The 27,798-nt window shown below is 48.3% G+C and overlaps 10 protein-coding genes across 10 annotated transcripts; 6 read left to right on the top strand and 4 right to left on the bottom strand.

Moving 5' to 3' along the window:
• Positions 1-1,441: 1,441 nt before the first annotated feature.
• On the bottom strand, positions 1,442-5,007 carry LY89DRAFT_632868 (ARM repeat-containing protein). The gene is made up of 5 exons (XM_018211319.1): positions 4,772-5,007; positions 4,522-4,628; positions 4,254-4,462; positions 1,794-4,200; positions 1,442-1,741 (listed from the first exon to the last, which is right to left on the bottom strand). Exons 2-5 carry the CDS (start codon positions 4,579-4,581, stop codon positions 1,715-1,717), a joined length of 2,703 nt encoding a protein of 900 aa, XP_018060823.1. The 5' UTR covers positions 4,582-4,628; positions 4,772-5,007; the 3' UTR covers positions 1,442-1,714.
• A 300-nt stretch (positions 5,008-5,307) lies between these two features.
• Positions 5,308-7,160, top strand: LY89DRAFT_409365 (nuclear migration protein-like protein nudF). The gene is made up of 4 exons (XM_018207311.1): positions 5,308-5,461; positions 5,508-5,673; positions 5,722-7,076; positions 7,135-7,160. Exons 1-3 carry the CDS (start codon positions 5,424-5,426, stop codon positions 6,895-6,897), a joined length of 1,380 nt encoding a protein of 459 aa, XP_018060822.1. The 5' UTR covers positions 5,308-5,423; the 3' UTR covers positions 6,898-7,076; positions 7,135-7,160.
• Positions 7,161-8,348: 1,188 nt separating this feature from the next.
• On the top strand, positions 8,349-11,145 carry LY89DRAFT_712575 (putative G-patch domain-containing protein; the record flags this gene model as incomplete). Its single annotated transcript, XM_018217989.1, has 3 exons — positions 8,349-8,897; positions 8,937-9,089; positions 9,126-11,145. 3 exons carry the CDS (start codon positions 8,349-8,351, stop codon positions 11,094-11,096), a joined length of 2,673 nt encoding a protein of 890 aa, XP_018060821.1. The 3' UTR covers positions 11,097-11,145.
• Positions 11,146-11,510: 365 nt separating this feature from the next.
• Positions 11,511-12,655, top strand: LY89DRAFT_692441 (putative chaperone protein HSP31). The gene is made up of 3 exons (XM_018216539.1): positions 11,511-11,884; positions 11,940-12,177; positions 12,231-12,655. The coding sequence occupies exons 1-3, from the start codon at positions 11,801-11,803 to the stop codon at positions 12,629-12,631; spliced, it is 723 nt and encodes a 240-aa protein (XP_018060820.1). The 5' UTR covers positions 11,511-11,800; the 3' UTR covers positions 12,632-12,655.
• A 675-nt stretch (positions 12,656-13,330) lies between these two features.
• On the top strand, positions 13,331-14,962 carry LY89DRAFT_632857 (heme-dependent catalase). The gene is made up of 4 exons (XM_018211318.1): positions 13,331-13,612; positions 13,660-13,801; positions 13,848-14,235; positions 14,291-14,962. The coding sequence occupies exons 1-4, from the start codon at positions 13,593-13,595 to the stop codon at positions 14,863-14,865; spliced, it is 1,125 nt and encodes a 374-aa protein (XP_018060819.1). The 5' UTR covers positions 13,331-13,592; the 3' UTR covers positions 14,866-14,962.
• A 1,187-nt stretch (positions 14,963-16,149) lies between these two features.
• Positions 16,150-18,651, top strand: LY89DRAFT_712572 (beta-glucosidase-related glycosidase; the record flags this gene model as incomplete). Its single annotated transcript, XM_018217988.1, has 5 exons — positions 16,150-16,211; positions 16,347-16,390; positions 16,444-16,913; positions 16,959-17,751; positions 17,795-18,651. The coding sequence occupies 5 exons, from the start codon at positions 16,150-16,152 to the stop codon at positions 18,649-18,651; spliced, it is 2,226 nt and encodes a 741-aa protein (XP_018060818.1).
• Positions 18,652-19,177: 526 nt separating this feature from the next.
• On the bottom strand, positions 19,178-20,388 carry LY89DRAFT_409294 (uncharacterized protein). Its single transcript, XM_018207310.1, has one exon. It carries the CDS (start codon positions 20,248-20,250, stop codon positions 19,408-19,410), a length of 843 nt encoding a protein of 280 aa, XP_018060817.1. The 5' UTR covers positions 20,251-20,388; the 3' UTR covers positions 19,178-19,407.
• A 628-nt stretch (positions 20,389-21,016) lies between these two features.
• Positions 21,017-22,745, top strand: LY89DRAFT_603229 (FAD/NAD(P)-binding domain-containing protein; the record flags this gene model as incomplete). The annotated part of the gene is made up of 5 exons (XM_018210291.1): positions 21,017-21,071; positions 21,129-21,216; positions 21,272-21,430; positions 21,482-21,785; positions 21,846-22,745. 5 exons carry the CDS (start codon positions 21,017-21,019, stop codon positions 22,743-22,745), a joined length of 1,506 nt encoding a protein of 501 aa, XP_018060816.1.
• Positions 22,746-23,096: 351 nt separating this feature from the next.
• On the bottom strand, positions 23,097-24,657 carry LY89DRAFT_702937 (CMGC protein kinase; the record flags this gene model as incomplete). The annotated part of the gene is made up of 7 exons (XM_018217281.1): positions 23,097-23,282; positions 23,341-23,577; positions 23,633-23,647; positions 23,690-23,946; positions 24,003-24,349; positions 24,395-24,548; positions 24,633-24,657. 7 exons carry the CDS (start codon positions 24,655-24,657, stop codon positions 23,097-23,099), a joined length of 1,221 nt encoding a protein of 406 aa, XP_018060815.1.
• Positions 24,658-25,231: 574 nt separating this feature from the next.
• On the bottom strand, positions 25,232-27,238 carry LY89DRAFT_678728 (uncharacterized protein; the record flags this gene model as incomplete). Its single annotated transcript, XM_018213768.1, has 4 exons — positions 25,232-25,401; positions 25,488-25,524; positions 25,555-26,668; positions 26,715-27,238. The coding sequence occupies 4 exons, from the start codon at positions 27,236-27,238 to the stop codon at positions 25,232-25,234; spliced, it is 1,845 nt and encodes a 614-aa protein (XP_018060814.1).
• Between the last annotated feature and the right edge of the window lie 560 nt (positions 27,239-27,798).

Below are 27,798 nucleotides of genomic sequence, written 5' to 3'. Positions count from 1 at the left end.
CAAAGCAGAAACTCCAGCTGAAATGGCTTGGTCACAGCAGGCAGAAGATGGCAACACCAAAGACACAATGATTTCACCAATTTGACTAAACAATCGCTCGACACAAAAAGCATCTCATGACAAACAATTTCAACCGCCAGCCAGCCCGCCCGTCCTACACGTACGTTGCACAATCAATTCGCAAACACTTCCAAATACTTCCATGAAAGCGTCAGCCAACATTACCCGCTCCAGACAAGACAAGACACGACTAAACTGTCTTAGCACGAGATATATACCCAAGACACACAACGTAGATTGATAAGTGAAACAAGTCCTGTCTTCTAGAAACAACAACGACAAGGACAAGGACAAGCCCTCTTCCTGCACGGCATCTCCCCTCCTTCTTGCTGGCGCCCCGATCAGATCAGAACCGGCTAGTTGCCGAACTGCCTCGTGTCAAACCAACCCTAACAAGAAGATGAATGAATGAATGAATGATGTTGCGCACACCCTTTTCTCCGAACAGCAGCAGCCAGTTATGCTAGTCATGCCATTGCCATGCCGCTCCCTCTCGGCCTCTCGTTCGTACACCTCTACACGGCACAGATCTTACCGTATGTACCTTGTTCCTTGTCAACCCGAACTGACAACGGCGATATATCTTCTTTCGTCCCTCTCCCATCATGGAAGCAGCACCACCGTCTCGCACCGTCTCGTCTCGCGAAGCCGACTTCCTTCCTTCCTTCCTTCCACTTCACTCCAGTCCCGAGAATAGGTTACCTTATTCTGCTACACTGGCTTCGACCCCGGACCGCTGCTGCTGCTATTACACCCCTCCCCTCCTAACTATAATCTAGCCAACGGACGACGACGACGGATTCGGTACTGCACTGCACTGCACTGTACCAACCCTCCCTCCCTCGGCGTACCCGCTCGTCAGTCCCTGAACGGACGGCTGGCTGACGCGGCGTAGCATGCGTGCGTGCCGTCCCGTCGTTCGTTCGTTCGTTCGTTCGTTCGTTCGTTCGTTATAGGATAAGATGGAGGGCATTATGTTAAGACAGACAGACGGACGGACGTATATGTATCGGTACTTATTGGGTTCATGGGTACGTGACTATGCCGAAGGGGAAAAAGCGGGCCGATTAGAGCGAAGGAAGGGAGGATGCGAAGGATGCGAAGGAGCGGCGAGCTGATGCTTTGCGGATATAGCCGTGAGTGAGGTGAAGGAAGGAAGTGAAGTGAGACTAGTGTTGCGCTGTGAAGAAGCTTGGACGAGGCATATATCCATGTTGTGCTGACAAAAGGGAACGGAGAGAGTAAAACGAAACAAATGGAACAATGCGGATTGGTTTGAGGTGGACCGTGTGGAGGAATGGATGTGGTGAAAGCTATTCAAGAGGTAAGATGTAGAAAGCTTGCACTTCAGCAAAACACGAAGAACATGATTCATTTTTAGGCTTGTTGGAAAATGTATTATGGAAGAGAGGCGCATCTATACACAACTCTGCAGAACATAAAGGTCATACGTCATACTTAAAGGGTGTTATTCCCCACCGTGTATCCCATGGCAATGCAAAACCCATGCTGCCATCCCTAAGAAGAACAAATAATTGGCTTGGCACCATTCTTCAACTCCAGAAGCAAAGACAGACAACACCAATAATGCCAATGCCCCTTCGCCGAGAATGCTGAATCTAACCAGAAATTATTCACAAATATACAACATCGCTCACGGTCTGGAGATTCCTTGCCGCGCCTACATTTACATGTTAGTGAATGACTTGAACATGTTCAAAAGAAAACTTTACCTTCATCTGCTCAATCTTTGCCTTCAACGCACTTGTGACTTCAGCCGCTCTCTTCCAACTCTCGACTCCTTGGGGATTGCCATCTTTCGTGCCATCATTACTCGTTTCTCTGCTCATCCTCGAGCTTTGATATGGTGGTGGAGCAGGACTGTTTCGACCAGCACTACCACTCGCGGCACTATTGCGGCCATTACGGCCGAGATCAGGACTTAGCTTGCTGCGGCCGTAACGAGCATCTAGAGCATCACTGGTGTTCTCCTTCTCTTCGCTCAGAGCAGAATTGAACGACATCCTAGCTCGGTTGTTGAAGGCTTGTCGGCCGTTGTCTTGTGCTCCACCGTACATTCCAGTATCGCGGTAGATGCCAGCCTCGTCCGTAGTGCCGTCACGACCTGGACTGGAAAGTGCTGGAGGGCTGTTGACTCTTTCAGCACTTGTAAGAGCACGCTTTAGCCTCTCCATTTCTCTTCGCAGCTGTCCACACATTGCTTCAGCAGCCTCGCAATCTGAACGCGCTCGAACAAGTTGAGTCTCTTTCGCCTTGATTGAAAGCACATCTCTTGTGTGATCTTCAATGAGCTGAGCATTCTGATTCTTCAACTCTTGCACTTCTGAGTTGAGCCTCGATCTCTCCTGGCGCAAGTCATCGGATTGTCGAAGTAGACGATCCTTGTCAAGGCGCAGTTCTTCGAGTTCCGCTCGTTCTACAGCAGTGAGACCAGAGCTGGGTGGTGGTGATACAGAGGTTGGGGCTGGAGCCGCGGGAGCTTTAGCAGCAAGAGAACGGCCAGCAAGGCCGCGTCCAAGACCAATTCGTGGAGGTGGAGCGGGTTCTTCTTCTGGTGGAGGTGCTTGTGATACGGGACGTCGCGGTGACGAAAGATTCGGGGGTGCAGCTCCTCCAGGTCCAGCTAGTGTTCTCTTTAGCGGAGCTTTCAATCCAGGTGTAGCAAGGCCAGATGGTTTTGGAGCGCCAAGCTTCGATCCTGGAATGCTTCTTGCGGTAGGTTGAGGTGCTAAAGGAGCTTCTTGAGCATAAGGACTTGGCGCTGGAGGGGGTTTCTTGACAGCTGGCTTCTTGCCAACAACCTTTCGGGGTGCAGCAGCAGCAGGAGCTGCACGAGGGGCGGCAGCTTGAGGAGGTGGCTTTGGCTTATCTTTTGCTTTGACTTCCGCCGTCTCAAAATACTCTCTGATCTTGGTCTTCCGGATTTCATCCAGACCTTCAAGATGAGGTCCCATGGCACGTTCACCCATGATCTTCATAACGGTACCAAGCACCTCTGCACCGCCAGATCGCAGTACCTCAACTGACTCTGACAGGAGCTTCTTCGCTGATTCTACGATGGAAGCTACCTCGGGTTTAGTTGGGGCTTCTCGGGTTGTCTTTAAACATCTGATCAAGAATTTCATGGTCCCTTCCTTGACTTGAGGGTTCTTGTGCTTTAAGAACTCGAGAATTTCCTCCAAACACTCGGTTAGACTGGTTGCTAAGAAAACCTGGTCCAGAGCTGCACCGAGGGCGTCTGACACCGATGCTTTTTTCTCCTTTAACCGCTCCAGGATAGGACTCATGATGACTGAACGATATTTCGAGAATGGCTTTCTCAGTCCCTTGGCTAGAACCTCGATACACTGGGCAGCCTGGGTAACAACCGCAATGTTGGCGTCCTTCATGCTTTTTGCAAGCCCACGAGCGATCTCGCCAAAGTCCCCGTCCTTGATTCGAGGAACATTGAGGACTCCATAAAGGGCTTCGAGGGCGTCTTTCCGCTCTTTCCATTTCGCTGACGCCAGTTGGTCACTGAAGTCTGCTGCAACTTTTGAGACCACGTCTTGCGGTTCGGCCAAATCGAAAGCGTCGACCTCCACGGCTTCCTCTTCCAATTCATCTTCCTCGACTGCCCCTCCAGCTCCTGGTGGGGGTGCACGGGCCATTGCGGCTTGCTGTGACCGTAATAATCGTTCTTGTTTTGGTGCTGGCTCTGACTTGACCATCTCAAACTGCGCCTCCATCTCAGCTTGCTGAGTAGGTTTCAACTCGCCCCAGAACATCGGCTTCATGGCTTCTCTGAGCCATCTGTAAAATTCGACGGCCAGCTTTGTAGCCTCAGCTCGTACATTCTTATCGGCATGCCCAAAAGGCTTTGGTAGAATTTTGAGTACAGGCTTAGGATCCGCAACCTTGCATCCGTAGTCGTGGTAAATAGCTGTTAAGGCAGCTAGTGTTGCCGCTACGATCTTGGGTTGTTTGTTGGACAGAACAGGTAGGAGTTCCTCGATAACAGGGCCTGCAGTATCCAACTCGATGTAAAGCAATATCGCTTCTTTTGCAGAGGCTTTTGTGGCAGCTCTCGTCGAGGAAAGACCCTTTTCGACTAGTAGGGTGAGGGTATGACTTCTAGTTCTGATTTATGTGTCAGTCAACGCTTTCAGCACTCCTGGTTTTACCCTCCATACCTTGTGCAGCCTTCTCTGCCGCCGAATTTGAGGAATGCACATAATGCCGCAATGCCTTCTTGCTGTGCTGCCACGTTTGAATCTGCCACTGCTCCCTTCCATAATCCTGGATCTTGTAAAAATGGTCGGAATGCAGGATCGTGCTCGTCAGGTGTAATCTCGAATTGTTTTGCAGCATCTTCGTATGCTGCCTTTCTCACTTTCCAAATCTATCGTGGGGATTCTGTCAGTTCGTTTGTGTGAGACATATGCGGGGTGGCTTCAAAACCTTATGTTGAAATCTGTCAGGCAGAGGCAATGCACTGAAGTCTTCCTCTTGTTCAGCCATGGCGACTGGGGTCTCTTTTGGAGGCGATTTTCCTTGTTTCCCAAGATCTGTGACGCCCCTGGTCAGTCTGCGCAATGATAAAGCGATATGATTCTCCATGGCCACATTCCCACGAATTCTGGATGATATATTGCGCCAATCTACAAACATATTCCATACTGATAAGAGGGAAGGAGCAGAGGGTGCTTACCTGGCAGGTTCGAGGTGGGCGCAAAGTCAGAGGTGTGTTCTTGCCTTCAAAGAGAGAACGTCTAGTATTTGGTCGCACAATATGTCAAAGACAGGATATTCGCGTCGGTTTCGTGGTATGCACTTGTGTAACAGGTGATTAGGTAGGATCCGCAGAGTTCGGAGGGATTTGTTGTTGTTGTTGTTCTGCAACTGTTGAAATCGTGCAGGGCGAAGGAATTGTGAAGTGATGTGTTGTTGATCGCCAAATATTGAATTTCGCTGCCGCTCGTCAGTCACTACGGCGACCCCCTGCATATCGGCGAAGCACGCGCCTCAGGGGGTCACAAATTAAGTCGCAACAAGGAAATTCATGAACCACTTTGATTTCTCCCCGCCATGGGCACTCGTCATCGCACACAGTATCAAGAAGTTCAACATTACATCTCGAGGTTCAGATATACCATCTTGTGCTCGCCTGATTAAATACTGGCTCTGTGCAACAAGGACAACAACCCTCTGACCGCAGTTTCTACTACTCAAGCATACAACTGCGGTTTCCAAGATCAATATCCGGAGGCAAACATCCAAGTCACCGCGGCCAGGCGCATTGCCTTGGGGCAAACAGACAAATAGATCACCTCGAGCTTCATGTATCGATTATCACCTTCGCCATGAGCCAGATCCTGACGTCGCGGCAGGCCGAGGAGCTGTAAGCAAATCTCCCAGATCCTGCGGCACCGACTGACCACGTCCAGACACAAGTCCATCATAGCATACCTCTCTTCGCAGAACCTTACGAGCAGTGCCGCGGCGTTACGAGAGGAACTCAGCATTGGCGACAGCTTCGATGCCGCCACTAGTAAGAGATATGAGGGGCTGCTGGAGAAAAAATGGACAAGTGTTGTGCGCCTACAGAAGAAGGTGATACACCAAACTCTGGCCCTGCACAAGTACTGATGATGTGGGCAGATAATGGATTTGGAGTCACGAAATACAACTTTACAGGCAGAAATCGATTCTGCAACACCCACATCCCTCTCACGGCGAAATCAAGACCCCACAGCCTGGCTCCCAAGATCGCCTGCTAGGCATACACTTGAATCGCATAGAGAGGCTATCACATGTGTTGCGTTCCACCCGATATTCTCATCACTGGCATCGGGATCTGAAGACTATACAATTAAAATCTGGGACTGGGAACTGGGAGAGCTAGAACGAACTGTGAAAGGCCACACAAAAGCGGTGCTGGATGTTGACTTCGGCGGCCCTCGCGGTGGTACTCTGCTGGCATCCTGCTCAAGTGATCTGACGATCAAATTGTGGGATCCGAGTGATGAGTACAAGAATATTCGAACGCTCCCAGGACATGACCATTCCGTTTCTGCTGTTCGCTTTATTCCCAGTGGGGCTGCTGGGTCCCCATCCTCTGGCAACCTCCTCGTTTCAGCAAGTCGAGACAAGTCACTACGTATCTGGGATGTGTCAACAGGATACTGTGTCAAAACTATTCGAGGACATGCAGATTGGGTGCGGGATGTCTCTCCCTCCTTCGATGGACGATTTTTACTTTCTGCTGGTGTGGATCAAACGGCGAGGATATGGGATGCCTCTTCTGGAGAACCAAAAGCGACATTGCTAGGCCACGAGCATGTTATCGAATGTTGTGTTTTTGCACCACCAGCTAGCTATGAGCACCTCACATCTATGGCGGGACTGAAAAAGCCTCCGCCGCCAAGCAGTTCCGCCGAATTTATTGCAACGGGATCGAGAGACAAGAGCATAAAGCTTTGGGATGCTCGAGGGACTCTTATCAAAACACTTGTAGGGCATGATAACTGGGTGAGGGGTCTTGTCTTCCATCCTGGAGGCAAATATCTTCTCAGTGTGGCGGACGACAAAACACTCAGATGCTGGGATTTGTCACAAGAAGGCAAGTTGGTCAAAACAATAGATGATGCGCACGGGCATTTCGTCAGCTGTATCCGGTGGGCACCAGGGGTGGTAAGAGATACGCCTCCTGTCAACGGTGTCAATGGGACTCCAAACGGAACTAGCAGAAGGGATGATCCCACTGGAAATGTCAGCATAAGATGCGTGATAGCAACAGGGAGTGTAGATAAAGTGGTTCGAGTCTTTGCATCATGATCATGAGAGACGGCTGGCTTTTTGTTGATGAGGAGTTGAGGAGTTGGGCTCGCATTGGCTCATATGGATGCTACGGATTGGCTACGAATATATCACGAACGTTATGCTTAGCATATGTACAGGACTCGTCCATCAAAATTCGAATGATGATAAACACGCCGATAGCGTTCAGTGTGCAAGTGAGCATCCTCGTTGATCGATTTATGGGACGAGTGACACATGTTTAAACTTCTCCAGGATCTGAACGGGCAACTCTATTGCTCAATGCTCAAGACATGCATTGAACTTGTTAGTTCCTCACCCCAGCGCTGTCGAACTTCATCTTTTTATCTTCCTCATGAACCTCGATTGTTTTATATACTTCAAGATGCAATCACTCGCATCCAATCGGGCACGATTTGGCCAACTTCCATTGTCTCGGCCGAATCTAGGGACTGCTAGGAAAGTTGCACCCGCGTTTGTGGGCACTATCCGTGGGCTGAACATCCTCCAGTAAGACCATCATTTATTTTTGCTGTGAAGAAGGTCATGGCCGGTGCTTGCTCGTCTGGACTGTCGCAACAATCCTTGATCGCAAGAGTAGCACTTTCTTTCAGCATCATAACAAGACTGAGAAAACATATTCTGGGATATTCCCACATCTTGCCTTCGTAGTTTCAGTATCTCACCTTTCCTCCACTCTATCACCCATATGCAGAGTTTCACGAACAAATAGCAATGTCCAAGAAAGGCCTCGACTATGACTAGGTGCTGGAGGTGCTGAGGCACCAGAGTGCTAGGGCTAAAATCAGAGCCTTATTCCCGGCCTGTTTATCAGTGGCGCTGTTCCCAAATGGCGGGCCCTGCCATTCATGAATAGCAAGTGTAGTTTATAAACTAGGGGTGCCATACATAAACACCCCGCCATTCATGAATGGCGGGGATAAAGTTTATAAACAGCAGGTGTTTACCTATGGGCTAGAACATATAGAATAAAAAAGTGATCTGAAAGCTCAGATCGCTAATTAATCCACAAGTTCATATATCAGATGTTCTTTCCTATATTACACTCATTGCGAATATTGCTTCAAAATGCTTTTATCATGTAGCTACGCGCAAGTGATCGGTGAGCAATTTGGAGTAGCATAGCATAATGGGAGCAGCTGTTCCCAGCAGCGTGAGTTTGACTCTATCTCCAAAAAAGCTCTAAAGGTAGCCAGATTCGCCTATATTAACAAAATTTTCTTCTAGTTTTTTATTAACTTTAAATAAACCGAGATGTGTAAAAGAAGTAACAAATAACCGTGTTAATGCATACGAGGCGCACTTCAAGAAGACCTCCGAAAAGGGGCGAGGCTGAGCTGTGGGGCCTTACACGTGAGACCGCGCTAGTCCAACTTTAAAATTTATTAGACATCAGCCTTCCTGCCTTCTGCCTTGTCAAGAGCAAACCATGTTCACAAACCGCCATTATGTCTTCCATGCATGCTTTCGCCCATGGATCTTCCTCGGAGTCTTCTGGCGACGAGGATGATTTCTTCCATCCTTCCACCGATCCCCATGCCGACGAATTCGCAGATTACAACCCTCGCAAGCGGCGGCGCACAGGTCGTGATGCGAAGGAGAGTGCTGCATTGGGTGTGTTTGGTTCAGAAAGCGAAGATGAAGTCGGTCCCGGTAAGCGGTGGAAGAAGAAGGACTTGAGGAGCAAGGGAATGTCCTTTGTTTCAACTGGACAGCACAAATTAGATAAGGATGAAGACGAGGACGAGGAAGATGATGAGCCCGCAGAGGAAGAGGATGTGAATATGGACGATGCAGAAGAAGAGGAAGAGACTGCCGCCCCGCGAGGCTTGGGATTTGGTGCGAAAGGACTCGGATTCCAAAGTCCTGCGGTTGGAAAGAAGATCAACAATGCGCCCAAGAATAGTACTCCATTGGGGAGAGGTTTCGTGCCATCTTCCGCTGCTGCGCCTATCTTATTGAACAACGGCGATGATGATGTCTCGACGCCTAGAATTGTGCGACCGAGTGCCTTTTCGACTCCTGTATCGACAAAGGGCAAGGGGACGAAGGGTGCTCCCTCTGGAGCCAATGCAGGATCATTTGCAGCCAGGATGATGGCCAAGATGGGCTACAAGGAGGGTGAAGGTCTTGGAAAAGAAGGCACGGGAAGAGCAAGTGTCATTGAGGTCACTCTACGGCCCCAGGGAGTTGGTTTGGGTGCAGTGAAAGAAAAGTCGAAACAGGAGATTGAAGAGGAGAAGCGTCAAGCAAAACTCCGTGGGGAGAAGTATGAAGATTCGGATGAAGAGAAGAAGAAGAAGCGCCGGAAAGCGAGGACGGCTGGAATTGAGAGTGGAAGTGGTAGTGGGATGAGCACACCACGGAAAGCCCAGAAGCCAAAATTCCGGACCTTGGAGGAAGTTCAAAGAGCAGCTCCCGGATTACAGATCCCTGAAGCTTTTGCTCCGATTCTGGATATGACTGCACCAGGCCAGCGGCTGCTGACTTCCACCTCGGGACTCCTTACCCCCACCACTGGAATCGAGAGCGTGGAGCAGATTGAGTCAAAGAAGTTGGCGAGACGGGCTCAAAATGACCTATCCGCCTATGTTGAGGAGTGGAAAAACCTGGAAGAACGCAAAGCGTATATCGAGATGACCATTGTTCAACAGCAACAAGAATTAGACGAAGAACAGCTCGAATTTGATAGGATGAAGTCTTTCGCGGATACTGTTCAATCGATCTCGCAAGCTGTGAAGGACTTTCAATGGGATCCGGTGATCGAAGCTCTCACCAGCGCAGATGTCTTGGTAGATCCCGGACCTTCCAAAACCAACGAAGAATTATCAAGCATTGCAGTCGCGGCAGTCCATCCATTTCTACGGCAAGCCACTGAAGGCTGGCAGCCTCTCGAAGATCCAAAACTCACAGGCATTGCACCACAACTGTTCAAGATCCGACACATACTAGGAGTAACATCCAGCAATGAGAAATCATTAGCTGATCAGTATCTCAGAAATGACGGATCTCATCGTATTCATTCAAAATCAACGAGCGCGTACGAAAGCATGATTTACAAAATCATATTTCCCAAGGTTGTGTCAGCCATCAATCAGAGCTGGGATGTCTACGACCCTACACCTCTTCAAGCACTCTTCGATGCCTGGGAGGGGTTGCTGCCATCATTCGTTCGATCGCAGATACTTGATCAGGCCGTGGTGGGCAAGCTTAATCAAGCAGTCTCATCGTGGAATCCCAAGAAAAAACGGACCCACGAGTTGCCACATCTATGGCTCTTCCCTTGGCTACAATATTTACCTGCTCACCATGCGGACCCTAAGAGCTCTACAGGTCTTGTCAGCGACGTCAAGAGGAAGTTTAGACAATTAGTGGATACTTGGGATTTCCGTAAAGGAGTTGTTCCAGGTTTGCAACAGTGGCGTGAGGTTTTATGTCCTAGTCCGAGTAACGACCAATGGACACCACTCATCATGAATCATGTCATTCCCAGTATGGCACGGTTCCTGAAGAACGAGAAGAATTTTATGGTTGATCCCAATGATCAGTCTCCATATGTGTCGAGCCTCCAAGGTGTCTTTGCCTGGAAAGACATTCTAAAGCCTCGCATCGTTGGTCAGGTGATTGCTGATACAGTCTTCCCCATGTGGCATAATGTTTTGCATCAATGGCTCACTGTGGTTGGACCAAACGAAGAGATTGGACAGTGGTTTGAATGGTGGAGGGACGAAGTATTTCCTGACGATATCAAGAATCTCAAATCCATTCGAGACGAGTTCGAAAAGGGCCATGAGATGATCAACCAAGCTCTGGATCTGGGGTCCAAAGCATCAACTATGCTACCAGCACCACCACAGACGCAACGCATTTCCATGTCTTCACCAGCTCCCATCACGCCAGCAAAACCTGCCGCGCCAGTTGTGGAGGAGACGACTTTTAGACACAGAGTCGAAGACTGGTGTATTGAGAACGATCTGCAATTCCTGCCTGAGAAGAAGGTGCTGCATTCCGCTGGTCCATTGTATAGAATCACAGCTGCTGGGAATGGGAAGAATGGAACTCTGGTGTACTTCAAGGGAGACAGCCTTCTGGCTATCTCGAAGAAAGGTGCGGAGCAGGTCGATATTCGGATTAACTGGGAGAACGCAGATGCCAGAGACGCTTTGCTGGAGATGGCATGGTATAATGTCAAGTAATGCATGGGTTGAAGGACTGGAAACATCCTCATAGATAATTCTGAGTGAGATCTCATCGCTGCGAAAGCGCACATACTGATCACTATTTCACACACTTCCTGCAAGTTCAGCGGAGGTGCGCTATCTCCAGATCTTTTCGTGTCAATCTCCATGATGAGCCTGATTCTTTCACTTGCATTGATGGACTTTCACCGGACATTGTTTTATCCCCGGATTGTGTATCAACAACCTCTCACTGCCTGAAATAATGTCGTTCTCATGTCATCTTCAAGTGCCCTTTTTTCCTAAACGAGGTACCGCAATATCTCCGAATCAGCCCCTTTTCCTGTCGGCATTAAGCGCTGACATCATCGCGGGGTACTGGAGCTGCATCAATCCGAGAAAACTCACTTCACCTACCGGAGCTGCAGCCAACGACCGGAGACTTTCTGGAGCTCGATGGCCCGCATCGGGAATGACCTCCGAGACACATGCTGGCACATTATGACATGATTCAGAAAAAGAGTTTATTTAAACATCCCACCTGCTGTTTGGGGACGAGATTTCCTCGAATGCATTGCCGAGACCCACCCCGCAGCTAACCCGCATCATTTCCTCTGTCGAGCTCCAGCTTCAACTAACTTCTACAAATATAAAGCCAAATACCTCTCCTCTGATTGACAATCGACACAAACAACATCACATCAATTGACTCCAATATCACAATGCCTTCTCAACCAAAAGTCCTCTTTGTGCTCACTTCCCACTCGAAGATGGGAGACACTGGCAAACCCACTGGCTGGTACTTGGTTTGTCTTGCCCATAATTCAATCTCTTCATCAAACACGAACTAATAATCGTCAGCCCGAGTTCGCACACCCATACGAAGTCCTCTCTCCTCACACGCAGATCACGGTCGCCTCTCCCTCTGGCGGCGAAGCACCGCTTGACCCCTCCTCCGTCGAAGCATTCAAAGCCGACGCCATCAGCACAAAGTTCCTCTCGCACCAAGAATCCCTCTGGAAGAACACACAGAAGCTTGAAAGCTTCCTCGGACATGCTGGAGAATACGAAGCTATTTTCTTCGTTGGCGGTCACGGCCGTATGTCTTCCATTCCATTGACATGAGATGATGGGCTGACAACTTTGCTCCAGCGATGTGGGACCTCGCGAACGATGAAACATCACATAAACTGATCAACGAATTCTACGCACATAACAAGATCGTCTCGGCCGTTTGTCATGGACCTGCGGCAATTGCTAACGTCAAGCTTCCTTCGGGGGAGTATCTCATTGCTGGACAAGCTGTGACGGGCTTCTCGAACTCGGAGGAAGATGCGGCGGGGTTGAGTCAGTATATGCCGTTTATGCTGGAGACTGCTTTGGATAAAGCGAGTGGGGGCAAGTTTGTTAAGGCTGATGATTGGGCGAAGAAAGTTGTGATTTCGAGAGGAGGGCGTCTGATTACTGGCCAAAATCCTGCGTCGGCGGAGGGTTGTGGTCAGGCTATTTATGATGCTATCTTTGGGGAATTGACGACGAAAGATGAGTTGTGAGTGTAATGGTGGACTCATGCGCAGGACATGCTAGTGTTTAATCAGCTAGCTACAAAGGTCTTCTACTAGGAAGTCTTGATTTAGTACTTTTCAAGAATTTGGCAACTCAAACTTTTATCTCTATGGTTGTGTGGACACTTCTTTCAAATCAGAACGCCAGCTACTGTTTCATTTGGATATTATTGCTCCTGTGCGACATAAGACTCAGTTCTCAGACTTGATCTCTGTTGTTTTTCTATGGCATTTATTGTTAAGATGCAGAACCCCGAAATTACTGCTCCAAGCTTCCAAACCACATCTCCCACCCACACGGATTTCCAAAGCACAGTATTGCGCTGTTCTCTCGACATGCCAAATGCTCTTCTTGAAGCTCCAGCAACCATAGAAACAGCGGCTTACTTGGTCTGCATGGAAGTTGCATAAAGAAAATCTAGACCAGTCAGCTTATGAATACTGGTAGCCAATCACAATATATCACGAATGTCTCCGCGTAAGACGATTGGACTTCCGGCTCTTACTATGCACAAATTGCAGTTGGGCAAGATGGGTATTACAAATACTCATCCCGAGATCTCATCGATCAACACTAATAGCGGTGACTAAGTCTACCCCGCCCCCACCTTTTCTACAAGAGGTATAGCTTACAATCTAAAGTTGACATTAAAGAACGCCTCCACCTCCAATAATGGTATGGGTCGCCCACCGGTTTCGATTTTATGTCTCGTTGTGGACGATCGGACGTATACGCAGACGTGAACTTCTAGACCTTACTAAGCTTATTTTGATGACGGATTCGAACCGGTCCAGCCCATCTCGGGCACCCGGAGGAGCGGGGTGTGATGTGGGGGATATATACAAGTAGCAGGAAGCCTTTGTTCGTTTTCTGATTAACAAGCAAGACTTCATATCTTGAATTAAACGGAAAGATTAAGATAAAGTGCGACATCGAAGATCAAACATCATGGGAAAGTACATCAAATGGTGAGTATGAATCTCAGCGACAAACGAGACGATACTAAGAAAGATAGGGATGCTCAGGGCGTGGAGGTCATCCAGCCTGGTGAGCGAGAGAAGATCAAAGAGGTCTCTGATCAATTCAATCGTTTCCAAATGATGAATTTCAACGAGCACCATCACTGTCTCCGCGGCACACATTTGAAAACACAAGGAGTATGTTCCACCTCCCAATGGTTGATCCCTGGCTAACAACCCAAAGTGCGTCATGGGCAAATTCACAGTCAAAGACGACCTCCCGCCTCATTTGGCACAAGGCATGTTCGCGAAACCAGGCCAATACGACATGATCATGCGCTACTCTTCCCTCACACCCAAGCTCGTGCCCGACAACGTCTCTGCGCCTCGAGGTATCGGCATGAAGATTTTCGGCGTAGAAGGCGAGAAGATCTGGGGCGAGGATAAGAAGACGCAGGACTGGACTTTCAACAATTATCCCATCCTCGAGCTGCGGGATCCGAAGACGACATATGAGATTGCAGACTGTTTGGAGAAGAATTGGAACGATATCCCCAAGTTTGCTGAAGAGCAGAGTAAGCGCGTAGATGCTGATGTGGCGACCATGGGCTCTCAACTTCCTCGTCAACATTGTGAGTTGGATACAACTTTGATCCCAAATCTAATTGCCGAGACTAACAACAACAGTGGTCGCCATGCCAGAATACTCCCAATCCGCCTACCGCTTCGGCGACTACGTCGCCAAATTCGGCGTCTTCCCCCAAGGAGAAGAACAAAAGAAACTGGAAAAATACTCCATCCCCGACGACGCACCAATAAACATCCTGTCCCAACACGCCCGGGATTTCCACATGAAGCACAAAGTGACTTATTCCTTCTGCGCGCAGCTGCTGCAGAATCTCGACGAGCAGCCCGTCGACGATCTAGGCGTTGTGTGGGACGAGAAGAAATACCCGTTTGAACAAATCGCTACTCTCGAGTTCGAGCCGCAGGATAGCTGGCTGCCCGAGTTCAGAGTTTGGTGGGATGATCGGATTACGGTTAACTCGTGGCATGGGCTGAAGGTGCATCAGCCGCTGGGGAGCACGAATCGCATGAGGCGGGTCGTGTATGCTGAGTCGAGGAAGTTGAGGTTGAGGGTTAATGGGTTTAAGGATTATGTTGAGCCGGCGAGCTTGTTGGAGGTGCCGGCACCGGTGGTGGCGCCGCAGTTTGAGTTGCCATTTCAACCTGCTGTGAAGAGTGTTGAGGTTGGTGTTTGAGGGTTGTTCTTTGAGAAGGGGGTTTGTTGAAGCGATGGGTGAAGGGGACCGTTGTATATGAATTGTCAGACTACTTGAAGAATGAAAGGATTCAACGATTGGTAATGGATAGAGATTGAGGACCTCCGTCTCTCATTACTCCTTCCAGCTTTAGAGGGCTTTCAGTGCAGGTAATCTTCGCCTCACTTCTGCACGCGGGCGGGCCTTCCCAATTCCTTTCCACTACATCCTGACTTCTCCTGTTTCATAATTGTACAGTCTCGAAGCCTCGATTAATTATCACAACCAGCTTTCATCGCCCCAGCTTCCAAGGAAACCTTTTTGGGCACCATCCTCGTTTGCGTAATACGTAGCTTTCTAACCATAGGCCCACTCGTATGCTGAATGAAATCCCATAGCTGCGATTTCGCTCTTTGATAAGAGGGGTCCAGACTCTGCTTTGGCAGGAACCCTATAAGGGAGCAGAAACGGCTTCCCGGACAGAGTTCGGCAATGAAACTACAGCTGAGGCATGCAGGAGGCCAAAATGGGCCCCAAATTATGGTGTAAGGCTAATTCAGAGCGTACTCGCTATACTCAAGCTTAGCTCAGGCTCTAATAAGGCGCACTCACCCCAGCTCAGGTAAAGCAGAAGCTGCTCACGTCCGGAGACTAAAACGGAATTAACGAGGATGAGATTGAATCTGACTTTCGTGGTAACCTAGATGGAATCTAAATCTTTGTGAGATGATTCAAAATATATTAATGTCGGCTGGGAAGCGACAGGTGAGTTGTGTAGCATTGTGATTTCACTGGACATTTTGAGCTGCGGTAGAATTTAGCTTACAACAGGTCCACGAGCTTTGGATTTGGAAGATCAGTAGATCTTCCCTTCAAAAGATCTTCCTTTGGGAAAGACGTCAAGCTCATCATGCACCAGTAACAGAGGGATATTGGTGAAGATATCTCTATTCCCTGCAGCGATTTCATGTACTGTACTAAGTCGATAGATCACTGCGACAGATTAGCACAGCAGCTCCTCCGCACGCAACGTTCCCCTTAATTTTCGTCAAAAGATAAAGAACCGATAGGCCGAATTGCGGACGTACCTGCAGTCACATCAGGTACAAAGATGGAGAAATCCCACTCCCGCCAGCAACCCCTCCGGTTACTTCCCCGCTCCACCCCACTCCGACAATCACCCGAAGAACCTCACATTCATCCCATCCCATCTTCGGCAACGACATGAACCTGCACATTCGTGCCTTGGCACCTCTTGGCCGATGTACAAATTGACTTTGAGCCATGGGCAAACTGACTCGGGCCACTGGGGTCCGCGAGGAGAATGGGAGGGATAAATACTTTTGGTATGCCCGACAATGAACTTAATGAGACAGGGTCGAATTTACTGATCATTTTGATAGGATGAAGGTATTTTTATCTGTAATTGCGGTAGTGTCGCTACTTTCGAGACATTCGATTGCGGGTTATACGAATGTCAGTGAAGTGCAGTTATACGGACTCAGCCCGCCCGTGTACCCAACCCGTAAGTCCACCTTCTTCCCGGAGTCATTACAGCATCATTAATAAAATCTAAAGCTGAGGGCCAAGGAACAAGCTCCCCAGAATGGACAGCAGCATATACCAAAGCCCGAGCATTCATCGCCCAACTCACATTTGACGAAAAATTGAACCTGACCAGAGGATTCACCGGTAGTTGCGTAGGCAACACAGGATCCGTCCCTCGTCTCGGCTTCAAAGGTCTCTATTTCGAGGATGCACCAGCTGGGATCCGTGGGCCGGATTTTGTGTCTGCGTTTCCGGCTGGATCGCATCTGGCGCAGACGTGGGATAGGGAGTATATGTATGCGTACGGAAAAGCACTCGGAGAAGAGTATTATGGGAAAGGTGTCAATGTGGCGCTTGGCCCTGTTGGTGGACCGCTTGGTAGAGTTGCGAGAGCGGGGAGGAATTGGGAGGGGCCGGGTCCAGATCCGTACGTGACTGGTGTGCAGATGGAGGAAGTTGTGAAGGGGATGCAAGGTGCTGGTGTGATTGCTTGCTCGAAGGTATGTTCTTGAATGGACTCATGACTTCATACTGACGTACGGCAGCACTTTCTTTTCAACGAACAAGAATACCGTCGGCTTCCTAACGAACTCGGAGAGTCCATGTCTTCCAACGTTGATGACTTGACTCTTCATGAACTGTATGCATGGCCATTCATGAACGCATTGAAAGCCGGTACCGGTGCAGTGATGTGCTCATACCAACGAGCCAATAATTCGTACTCTTGTCAGAACTCCAAACTTCTCAATGGCATCTTGAAGACAGAATTCGGGTTTGAAGGATTCGTCGTCAGCGACTGGCAAGCACAACAATCAGGAGTCAGTACTGCCAATGCAGGGCTCGACATAGTCATGCCAGATGGTGGATTCTGGGGTAAAAATCTGAGTGAAGCTGTTACCAATGGTTCGGTCTCCATTGAACGACTAAACGACATGGTGACTCGAACAATGGCCTCATTCTACTTCCTCAATCAGAACGACAGCTATCCCGAGGCACAGATATTCTCGCCAACAGTACAGCACCCGATACTAGACGTTCGAAGCGACCATGATAAAGTCATCCGTGAGATTGGAGCAGCCGGACATGTTCTAGTCAAGAATGTCAACAAGACGCTGCCACTCAAGAAACCTCGATATGTCAGTATCTTCGGTTACGATGCAGAGGTCAAGGCCGTACCATGGACAAATCCTCTTCGATATGGCGGTGGGTATGAGGTGAACTTTGGCTGGAATACCTTCAATGGCACCTTGATCGTTGGTGGCGGTTCAGGTAGCAACACGCCTCCATATGTCATCTCACCCTTCAAAGCAATTCAAGACCGAGTCATTGCCGATCGTGGTCTGTTGCGGTGGGACTTCTTCTCCCGAGGATCCTGTACCAGAAGCGAATTCCGAGGTTTGCCTTGTGTTCATCAACGCTTACGCATCCGAATCTTTCGACCGCACATCGTTGTCCGACAAGTTTTCAGACAATCTCGTTCTCAACGTTGCTGGACAATGCTCGAACACTGTGGTCGTTCTCCATTCAGCCGGCCCAAGAGTCGTCGATGCTTGGATTGAGCATGAGAATGTGACTGCAGTCATCTTCGGTGGTCTTCCAGGCCAAGAATCAGGCCATGCTCTTGTGGATGTCCTATATGGAGACGTAAATCCTAGTGGTAAGCTGGTCCACACAATCGCGAAGAAAGACGAAGATTATGGTGATCTTCTGAACTCGACCATCGACTTCTCAGCTTTTCCGCAGCAAAACTTCAGTGAAGGTGTTTACATTGACTACCGAGCCTTTGATCGGAATGCCATCGAGCCACGCTTTGAATTTGGATACGGGCTTTCGTATACCGAGTTTGCGTATTCGAATCTCACCATCGTCAAGACTGGTGCTAATACTGCTGAATATCCGTCTGCAGATGTCTCCATTGTCCAAGGAGGCCACCCAGAGCTCTGGGACATTCTGTTCAATGTTACAGCAGCCATCACCAACATTGGAGACGTTGCAGGTGCTGAAATTGCACAATTGTACCTTGGAGTACCAGGCGCTCCCATTCGTCAATTGAGAGGCTTCGACAAAGTTATGGTGCAGCGAAATTCAACAGCGCATGTCATATTTCCATTGACTCGTAGAGATCTGAGTGTTTGGGACGTGGTAGCACAGAAATGGAGACTTCAGACAGCAGAGTATAACATTACTGTGGGGGCCAGTAGTAGAGATCTGAGATTGAACGCTACTTTGCAACTATAGGTAATCATTGGGACGTGCAGACTATAGAGCTTAAGACAGATAATGAGATACTGACGTAACAACATAACTGAGAAAAACGGGAAAGTGTTTTGGAAGTTGACGAAGCTAGTAACCATGTCCCACTTAGAAAGCGTGAATTCTTCTCTGGGGCTGACGAACTTTCATGGAGAATGATGGTCCCCATATATCCTGTTCCTTCCAAATTATCGTCGACGACGTGTGATTGTCCAAGGTTGTATCTCTCCTCAGCATGACAAGCCTTGTCTAACACGAAAGCCATGAGACCGACTGCCAAATGATCTAGTCAACGGAATCCACAGAGCGTCTACTGTAATCACTTCGACATCCGATCCGATTGCCATGATGGCTGAGCTTGTCCATCAACGTGAAGGGCACGAAGCGTTTGCAGACTTACCGGCTTTCGCAGGCCGACGTGAGGCTCGAGGAGGCGTGTACGGTACTTGCAGATCGTTGGGTATGTGCTAAGTGAAGTGTCAGTAACAACTACAAAGGACTTGGCAATGACTTACGTATGGTCTTAGTCCAGCCCAGTCATCCCGAGGAATATTGGTGATCCGCTTTTCAGCAAGAATATTGACTTGTGGAATACTGCCCCAAGTTTCACGTTCACTAGCCGTCTCCGCATAGAAACGTGCCCGAGATCCCTTCGCATGTGCCTGAATCTGTTCGTTTTGGTATGATTTAGGTTCCTCTAAGATAATATGACCCGGTGTAAAGGAGGAGAGTTCAGGGTGATCATTGACGATGAGTATCAGCTCTCTCAATGCGGCGAAGGACGTAAGACTGCGTCGAAGTTCCGGGCCAGAATCGACTATGTGCCCTCCTACGCCCCCGATAGTAAGGGACGGCCCAGATACGAGAAGCAACGGCAAGCCGTTGGACCACTTTCAAATCTGCGGTAATGGTATCCGAGAAGCTTAATGCTGGCTTCCATCGCTCGCCATGATATATGTTGAGTACTCCTGGATTCGCGATGCATTTGAAGACGTCATGTCCTTCACGGAGGACAAATGTGCGAAAATCTCTCCAACGCGACCCGAAATAGAGGACGTCTCTAGCCAAATCTGCGTATATGTTCGTGGTTCCGAAGCAGAGACGGTATCTCAGAAGGGCAACATGCCTCGATTCTCGACACACTGAGAGTGCGACAGGATTTGGCGGACTATCGTGCTTGCGAAAGCGAAGTCTGCCAGGCTCGCAGTGATCGCTGACTGATAAGATCCGTGGGCCAGGCAGCGCCAGCTCCCAGACGATCATACGAAGTTCCTTGGGAAGAGATTTGAAGCGTTCGAAAGGAACAATTTCGGGTGCCGTTCTTCGTCTCTCAGCCTCGAGATCTGCAAGCTGTCGATTGTAGATGGCGATTCTTCCTTCTTTTGTATTTCCCCATTTGTCGTTGGCTGCTATTCTTTCCTTGAGTTCTATTTTAGAGCCATCCTGAGCGAGGCCTCTACGCATCAATTCTGCTCTGAGTTTTGGACCTGAGGCGCCCCAATGCCAGTATTCCCTTTGAGGGTCCGTCTGCAATAAGTAGTGACTCGCAAGAGCAGGAAATGGTGAATCTTCTCGTTGTGACATGTTCAGGTCGTGAGTCTATGGAGTAGGTAGGATTGTTACTTCATCGCAGGGTCCGAGAAGGTCCTATTTGAACTGTAGCTTCTAACCTGTTGGGGACTAGCGTTGTATATCTCCTATTGATCAACGATTTTCCGTTCTAACATTCTCATCCCTTTTTACTTGATGCCTTCATCCTTTTATATTCATTTTTAAGTAGTCTGATATTTGCGAGTTCTTGGCACCCGCCTCACTGGAAATGTATTGCTCCATGCTCGTACATGCTTCAAGTGAAGGAAGAAATGCTACGTCGATGCCGGTGGCACATTGATTGACGACAACGTATTGCTGGAAATGCCACACAAGTTCTCGTTTGGTTCAGCTCGTGTGTTGAGCGTCTTTCAGTACCAAAGCAACGATGCTGCCAAGTGACATGTACATGCCGGCTTCGGGAACGCAACCATTTCTTCAATCTGTTTTTGTTGGATCTCAGTACTCCCCTAGCGTCCAAGTCATGATTGTAAAGACTTTGAACTGCAACAAGCTTGTGTATGGCCTATAAAGATATGTTACTTCAATTCTCTGGTCAGTAGCTATAGTCTATTTAGCGTTTTGATGATCAACAGAAAGATGTTGGTGCCATCTTGAGCTAAAGGATGGTGAGCTCACACGTGACTATGGCGAATACCACGTCCTTATCTCTGGAGTGGGAGGTCTAGTTAAGAGATAGACATTGAGATTTATTAACCTGTACTCTTGTTTTATTTCTGGGCTCGATCGTACGTATAATATGAAGGAGGAAGGACGGATCAAATCAGTTGCGATTATCGGTGCTGGCGCCGCGGGTAACATTGCTAAGCTTACTTTCATGCCGAGTAATCAACTGCTAACCAAACATGCAGGAGCAATAACGGCTGCCGCTTTCCAAGCAGAGAACTACTTTGACAAAATCCGGGTTTTTGAAAGGAGAGAAACTCCTGGTGGAACATGGTCAATAGCCCTTCCCAAACTAACTTGCAAGCATCAATTGCCTAACAAAGTGTAGGATATATGATCCAGACCCAAAGCCCGATCTACCAATCACTCCAGGCAGCTTACCACCAGATGTTGACCCTCGACTGGAAATCCCAAGCAGTCTTCCGAGAATTACGGCCCCGAATCAGCAGGAGCGATATGCCCAGACTCCAATATATGATTCTCTCACGTTAGCCTCACAGTCAATGAATTTGTGAGAGAAAACTGATGAAGAGAACAGTACCAATGTTCCAGATATAGCAATGTGCTTTTCTGATCAACGCTTTGCCTATGGACTTTTTGTGCCTCATCACATTCCTCGCCAGTACATAGAAAATTACTTCTCTGCACACAAACTCGACGATTTCCTGGTGCTCAACACAACCGTTGAAGATTTGTCAAAGATCTCTTCATCGTCTCCCAAGTCAGGAGAAAGGTGGAAATTGACGTTGCGAAAATATGATTGCTTTCGACACGCTGACGTTTGGTGGGAGGAGGAATTTGATGTTGTGATTCTGGCTAATGGTCATTATTCGGTTCCATTTGTAAGTCCGATGCTATTTCCTCTTAAATTTAGTCATGGATGTTGGATCTGATATAAGCAGATTCCAGAAGTCAAGGGATTGAAAGAGTATAGTGAGAAGTATCCTGGTCGAGTGATGCATTCCAAGTACTATCGCTCGCCTCTCCCGTACACATCACAGAAAGTTCTTGTCATCGGAAACTCAGCATCAGGCCACGACGTGACAACCGAACTAGTCTCTTCAGTACATCATCCCGTCTACCAATCCCGAAGATCGAAGTCAAGATGGGATGACGTCGATCCTCCCTTCGGCATTGCCTGGAAATCAGTGATCTCAAAATATCTTCCTGATGGTAGAATTGTCTTTGAAGACGGCACTTGCCTAGACAACATTGATAAGATCATCTATTGTACAGGCTACAAAGCATCCTTCCCATTCTGGAACGAGAAAGCTAACGGCCGTCCAATGTGGGACTACGAAGCTAACAAAATCATCAAGGGTTACTGGCACACTTTCTTCCAAGATTTCGAGAATCTGGCGATTGTGGGACTTCCACGAGTTTTGACATTCCGAAGCTTTGAGTACCAAGCTATTGCGCTAGCAAGGCTTTACTCGGGTCGAAATGCTGCTTCGCTTCCATCAGTAGAAGTGATGAAAAGGTGGGAAACAGAGACTGAAGAAAACCACAAGACTGAGAATAGGAAGTTCCATGATGTAGAGTGGGAAACTGGGGAGACTAAGGAGTGGCTTCAGAGATTCTTTGCGATTGCGGGGTTGGGAACTTTGACTGGAGAGGGAAGAATCCCGCCGGTGCTGGACAAGGATTTAGTTTGGGCGATTGAGCATTTGAGGAAATATCCGGAGCCGGGAAAGGGTGATTTGATTATGATGACTAGAAAAGCTTCTAGTTCTTGTGATATCCGTATTAGGGAGGAGGATGTGGATGACTGGGAGATAGTGGAACATGTGCAGAATCTGTGAAAACAGCAATATCACATAAGGGGTGGAGCATATTTCAGAGTCGACTGAAAGTATTTCTAACTACATTATGGTGCTTGACTTTTCATGAAGTGACTTTGTTCAGTATTTTCTTCGGGCGGGATGTTACAAGCCTTTGTGCAGTTCATTCGGCGTCGGAACGGAACTGTCATTTCCTCCATCCCAACGACTTTTGACGGTCTCGCTTCGGTACTGCTGTGAGTCAGCTTCATTATCCTCGAATTATCGGCACGAGGGTAGTTATTACTCTGATACGTGAGCTTTTGCCGAATAAAACAAGTGGAAGTTCCACATTTTGTCAAATCAAGACAGACGATCTGTACGTCCTTTTTCTCAACCTCCAGTCGGAAGACCCAGCCATGGATCTTGCAAAAGTTCCTTGGCAGACTTTCTATGCTCCGGTACCCATTGAAGCATATTCTTGACAAAGTTGAGGAAGAGCTGTTTCTCATCACCTTGAAATGCAGCAACTGTTCCTTCTAACGTGACATTCTTTGGTATCAGATCCTCGTACAAGAACTTGCCTGTATCCACTGATCAGTAGTTTTGGCGCTCATTGTTACTGAGGATATCTTACCACCATCATCAAAAAAGGTCCCCCAAAGTACTGGCGAGCAGTTGGACAAGGCTTGCCGTCTCGACCGAGGACACCATCCCACTTGACACTGCCCCAAGCTCTTTCACGGTCAAGAAGCTCTTTTGGTGGAGGTCCCAATAATGCGATCATTTCCCCAAGATGCCGTCGAGTATCGTAATCTCCTTGATCGGTTCGGAAGTTCTGAAACAAATCTTTGCCCTCCATCATGTTCCAGACCTATGCATATGTTAGCTGACTACAGATCCAGCCCTCCCAAAGAGGGGCAACATACCAAAACGCCGAGATTCTAGATATCGGCACTGTATGACTAGCCAATACCGAATATGACCTCTGGGGCATGGTACATAGGTGGCTGAATAGGAAATCTCAGAGTCTCCCAAGTGTCCCCTGGTTGTGCTAGCCCGAGGTCTGTGATCTTTGGCAACAAGCGAAATGACTGTAACAGCCCAAAGTCGTTGTGGGATAAGTATATCGTTCTTCCATCGATGACCTTCCGCGGCATAGGATTCGCAGCTTGCTGATTAACATATTCCTCAAGCACAGATGGGTTCTCGAAGCTCATTAAAATGTTGTCCATCTTGAGATCTGTCGAAGAGTTATCGTCGTGTTATATACAATGAAATTTGAGAAATAATACTGACCAGTGTGAATAATTTCACATTCGGAATGGAGGTAGTCGAGGGCCTCGAGGAGAAGTTGTATGAACACTTGAAGTGCAGCGGGAGAAACTTTTCCATCCGCGAACCGGCGTTGAAAGATGTTCAATGGCTCGCGCATCGGCTCATAGACCAAGCATGTGTGACTGCCATACGGCCCTGCCAGTTTGAAACTGTCTTGTACTACCCTCACAAAATTGAATCCGAAATGCGACGGATTTGCCCCAAGATATCGGGATAGATTTCGCTCATGTGTTGCAGCATCTTCATCCATATGGCCACAGACGCCCACCTTCACAGCCACGTACCGTTTCGACTCCCAAAGTGCCCTTCTATCTTATTAAGAAGACAGAATGAAAGGTGAATAGAATGCGTACCGTGTGTTGTCCTGAGCTAGCCACACAGTCGAGGACGTGCCCCAGCCTAGCTTTGATATCATTTTATACCTCTTATTGAAGACGTCCCCTGGATTCACAGGATAGAAGTTTTTGTAGTTATAGCCAGGCAGCCTCTCTTCTTCTAATAGTACATCTGAAGAAAGTTTCGCGGGGGAGCGGCTTGTGGACGGGGACGTGGCAATACCTCTTCGCAGAGAGAGCCATCCAGCTCAGAAACATGACCGAAGATGGCGTAGCAACATTGATGTTCGGGGGACTGACTGACAAAGAAGTCTCGCTTAGATGTTGGACCGTCGTAAGAAAACAAAAACCTGGGTTGAAATCTGAATTCTAATATGAGGCCACTAGGGCGGTTCGCTAGATAGCGTTAGACCATTTTACCTTTAGCATATCATTCTGTTGAAAAACTATCACGTTGAAGTATTGATTCAATAGTCAGAATATTTTGAGAGTTGGGACGTCAGTTACGAAATGGCAAGCCCTGAATGTCTAGGCGCGGGTTGGTGGCTAAAAACACGAAAACGGCCATCAGCGCACAGAGCACGACCATGAAATGGATTATTTGGCAAGGAACACCATTGCAATGCATACTTTGGAATGGCACATTCAGAAGTAGTAAATCACAGAAGGTATTTGGATGTCTCTCGAGATCCCTGAGAGTTTGATTGATAGCTTGCTGCACCTAAAAGGGGCTCGCTTAAACTATCTACCTACTCGAAAGCCCACACTTCACCTCGATACAAAGTCTTCTCGCCGAGCACTCGTCGTAGTAAACACCAACTTACTAGCGACAATTCTCTTACACACCCACAGGCTTCATGAGTTTCTGCGAAGCATGAAGTCTCTCTGCATTAGTACGTCGTCGACGGGGAGGGTATCTGGGTACGATGCGATGAAGTTCTTCAAGATAAGTTGGTATGTGTCAACCTTATCGAGCTCAGCATCAGAAGAGAATCCGAATACGATGATGTCGTAGTTCCCCAAGCCTACGATCTGTATCCATTACCATCCCTGCCGCTTGCAAGTGACTCCAACAGTACCCCAACAGTGGTTATACAAAAATCAGACTAACCCCCGATAATTCTGGGTGGCCCTCCCAGATACATGGTCTGAAACCCATCATTAGTGTATGTACGAACCTTATCATTTCCAAAGTCGCATCGCCAGTGGCCTGGGAAGCGACTGGACTCCTGCCATATGGGTGTGAAGCCTGGAGTGGGCGGTGGTTGGCCGACAGGTGTGAACGGTGGTGTGACGACCCATCCAGCAGGTATTTCAAGCCTTGGTGGCATCATATGGCTTTGCAAACGACTCTCAAGTGGCTTCTCTGTTGAGTCTTCCGTGAAGAGAGCAGCAGCGTAACGCTCGTACTCATATGATACCTCGAGCTTTGCTAACTTCCGTCGCTTGGGGCCTGGTGCCTGGTCGACTTCGTGTTCCGCCTCAGAGTCCTCGTCAAGTTGGCGTTTAGCAGCTTTCTTGGCTGCACTACGGTCGTTGCGACGCTTCAGACCTCGCTTTGCCATTTCTGCTGATGCCCATTCTTTCCAGTTCGTGATCTCGTCCAGTGGGTGTTTGTCATCACCACCACGAACAATGATACTTATGAGGTGCTTGTTGATTGACTGAAGACCACCTGAATAAGGTCCTTGGTCGCAGAACGGACAGCTGTCTGACTCATCATCCTCCCGAGCTTCTCGCACGAAAGCAGCCTTCTCCGCTGGTGTTGGTGGTAGACTTATTGCATCAAAGTTGGCCAAATCCTTTTGTGTAATATGCACAACACTAAATCTCTGACCAGTGACTGGGCGGCTTGTGTAATGCATGATTTCTTGGGAAAGCATCCACACGAGGGAGTCGGTATACATAGCATACATTCTGTTGGTTATTGGGATGACAAAATGTCCTCCTTCTTTGTTATCGAAGTCCCCCCAAACTTGGAGCGCTGTCATTGTACCCTCGGCATCAGTAGCGTCCCAATGTGGATCTGAGACCGTATTGGAATTGAGGACAGTTGTGGTGGTGACCTCCCGATCGGTAACTATGGTCTTGAATTCTGACTGTTGCTCCCAATGTTGTACCACAGCTCGAGCCCTTTTGTACTGCTCAGGGAATATTACCGCCTCTGCCATACCGATTATTTGTATCATCCAGGTCACTTCCTGCATGTATCGAACTATGGCTGAGAATTTGTGGCGGCTAGCAATCGTTTCGTTCGTGAACGCAGGCTCTTGATTTCTTTGGCCGGTTTCGCTGTTCTTGGTCAGTACAGTCTGATGGATAGCTCGTAAACACTTACCGTCTGAAGGAAATATGGTTAGTGCTATATAGATACCCTAACTGCTCAGCCCTAGCTTTATCTGCTTCACAATTCAATCTGAATCGTTTCTCTCCTACCTCTGGTGGGGTAGGAGGAACATGAGCATTGAATTGATCCGTGGCAGTGATAAGTCTGGCCATGTATCCGTCCCACTTTTCCCTGCCCAAGATTATCGATCCGATATGTGCAAGATACACAGTCAGCTCTCTCCCAGCTGGGTTTGCGACAACCTCATTATCATCTCTGACAATGTTGCCGTTCTCCTTGTGCCATCGGATTTGCTCATCTTGTATATCGAGGTTCCTGGCTCTCTCTCTCTCCTCATCTGACAACTCAAATGGAACCTTGGTTGCCTTGTCATATGCCTCCCGTACTTTTATCGACCATCCTTCAGGTTCCTGAAACTCGTATCTTCGGGTAGGTCCCCTGCGCTCTACTGCTTCCGTTCTACCCTCGTATTCCAAGATCTTCGCTCGCTCGGCGTCGAAATCGTAAGAAGCCATAGTTGATGGGGTACTATGAGGTCTTGTGTGGAAGTATGACTGGAAGTTGTGGCTCGGAATGGTTTCGTTTGGATTGCAGGCGCAAAAGTGCTGACTCGTTCCTGTATATGATAGAATTCTTCGATTAAGCGCCTTCAAAGTCGCTGATTAGTAGAGTAGAATTGCTAGCAAGTCGAATTGGACGTTTTTAGATGGATGTAGAGGGACAATGGAGTTCTTGTAAGACAACTTTGGGAAGGATGTGCGACTGTGTCTTTTCCAGCGGTGCCATTGTGACTTAAAGCTTAAAAAGTAACGTAGACGCGAAATCTATGATATAGCGGGTTTTGGCAACATTAGGACCCTTTTTGGGACTCTTAAATGGTACACCGCCTTCCTTCTCATCTGTAAATACATTACTGATTGCTATCCTATCTTTCAAGCATCAAAAATATTTCTACACGATCCCTCCTGGATTCTATCGCTGGAAAATGTACTAAGAGAGCCCAATATTCCTCCTCACTACCGTGCTGACAAGATTCCATAATCTAGAATCCCTACCGAGCTCCTTAACTACACAC

Source organism: Mollisia scopiformis, assembly GCF_001500285.1.
Source record: "Mollisia scopiformis unplaced genomic scaffold LY89scaffold_43, whole genome shotgun sequence".
Classification (NCBI taxonomy): Eukaryota; Fungi; Ascomycota; class Leotiomycetes; order Helotiales; family Mollisiaceae; genus Mollisia; species Mollisia scopiformis.
This window is presented reverse-complemented; position numbering and strand designations above follow the sequence as displayed.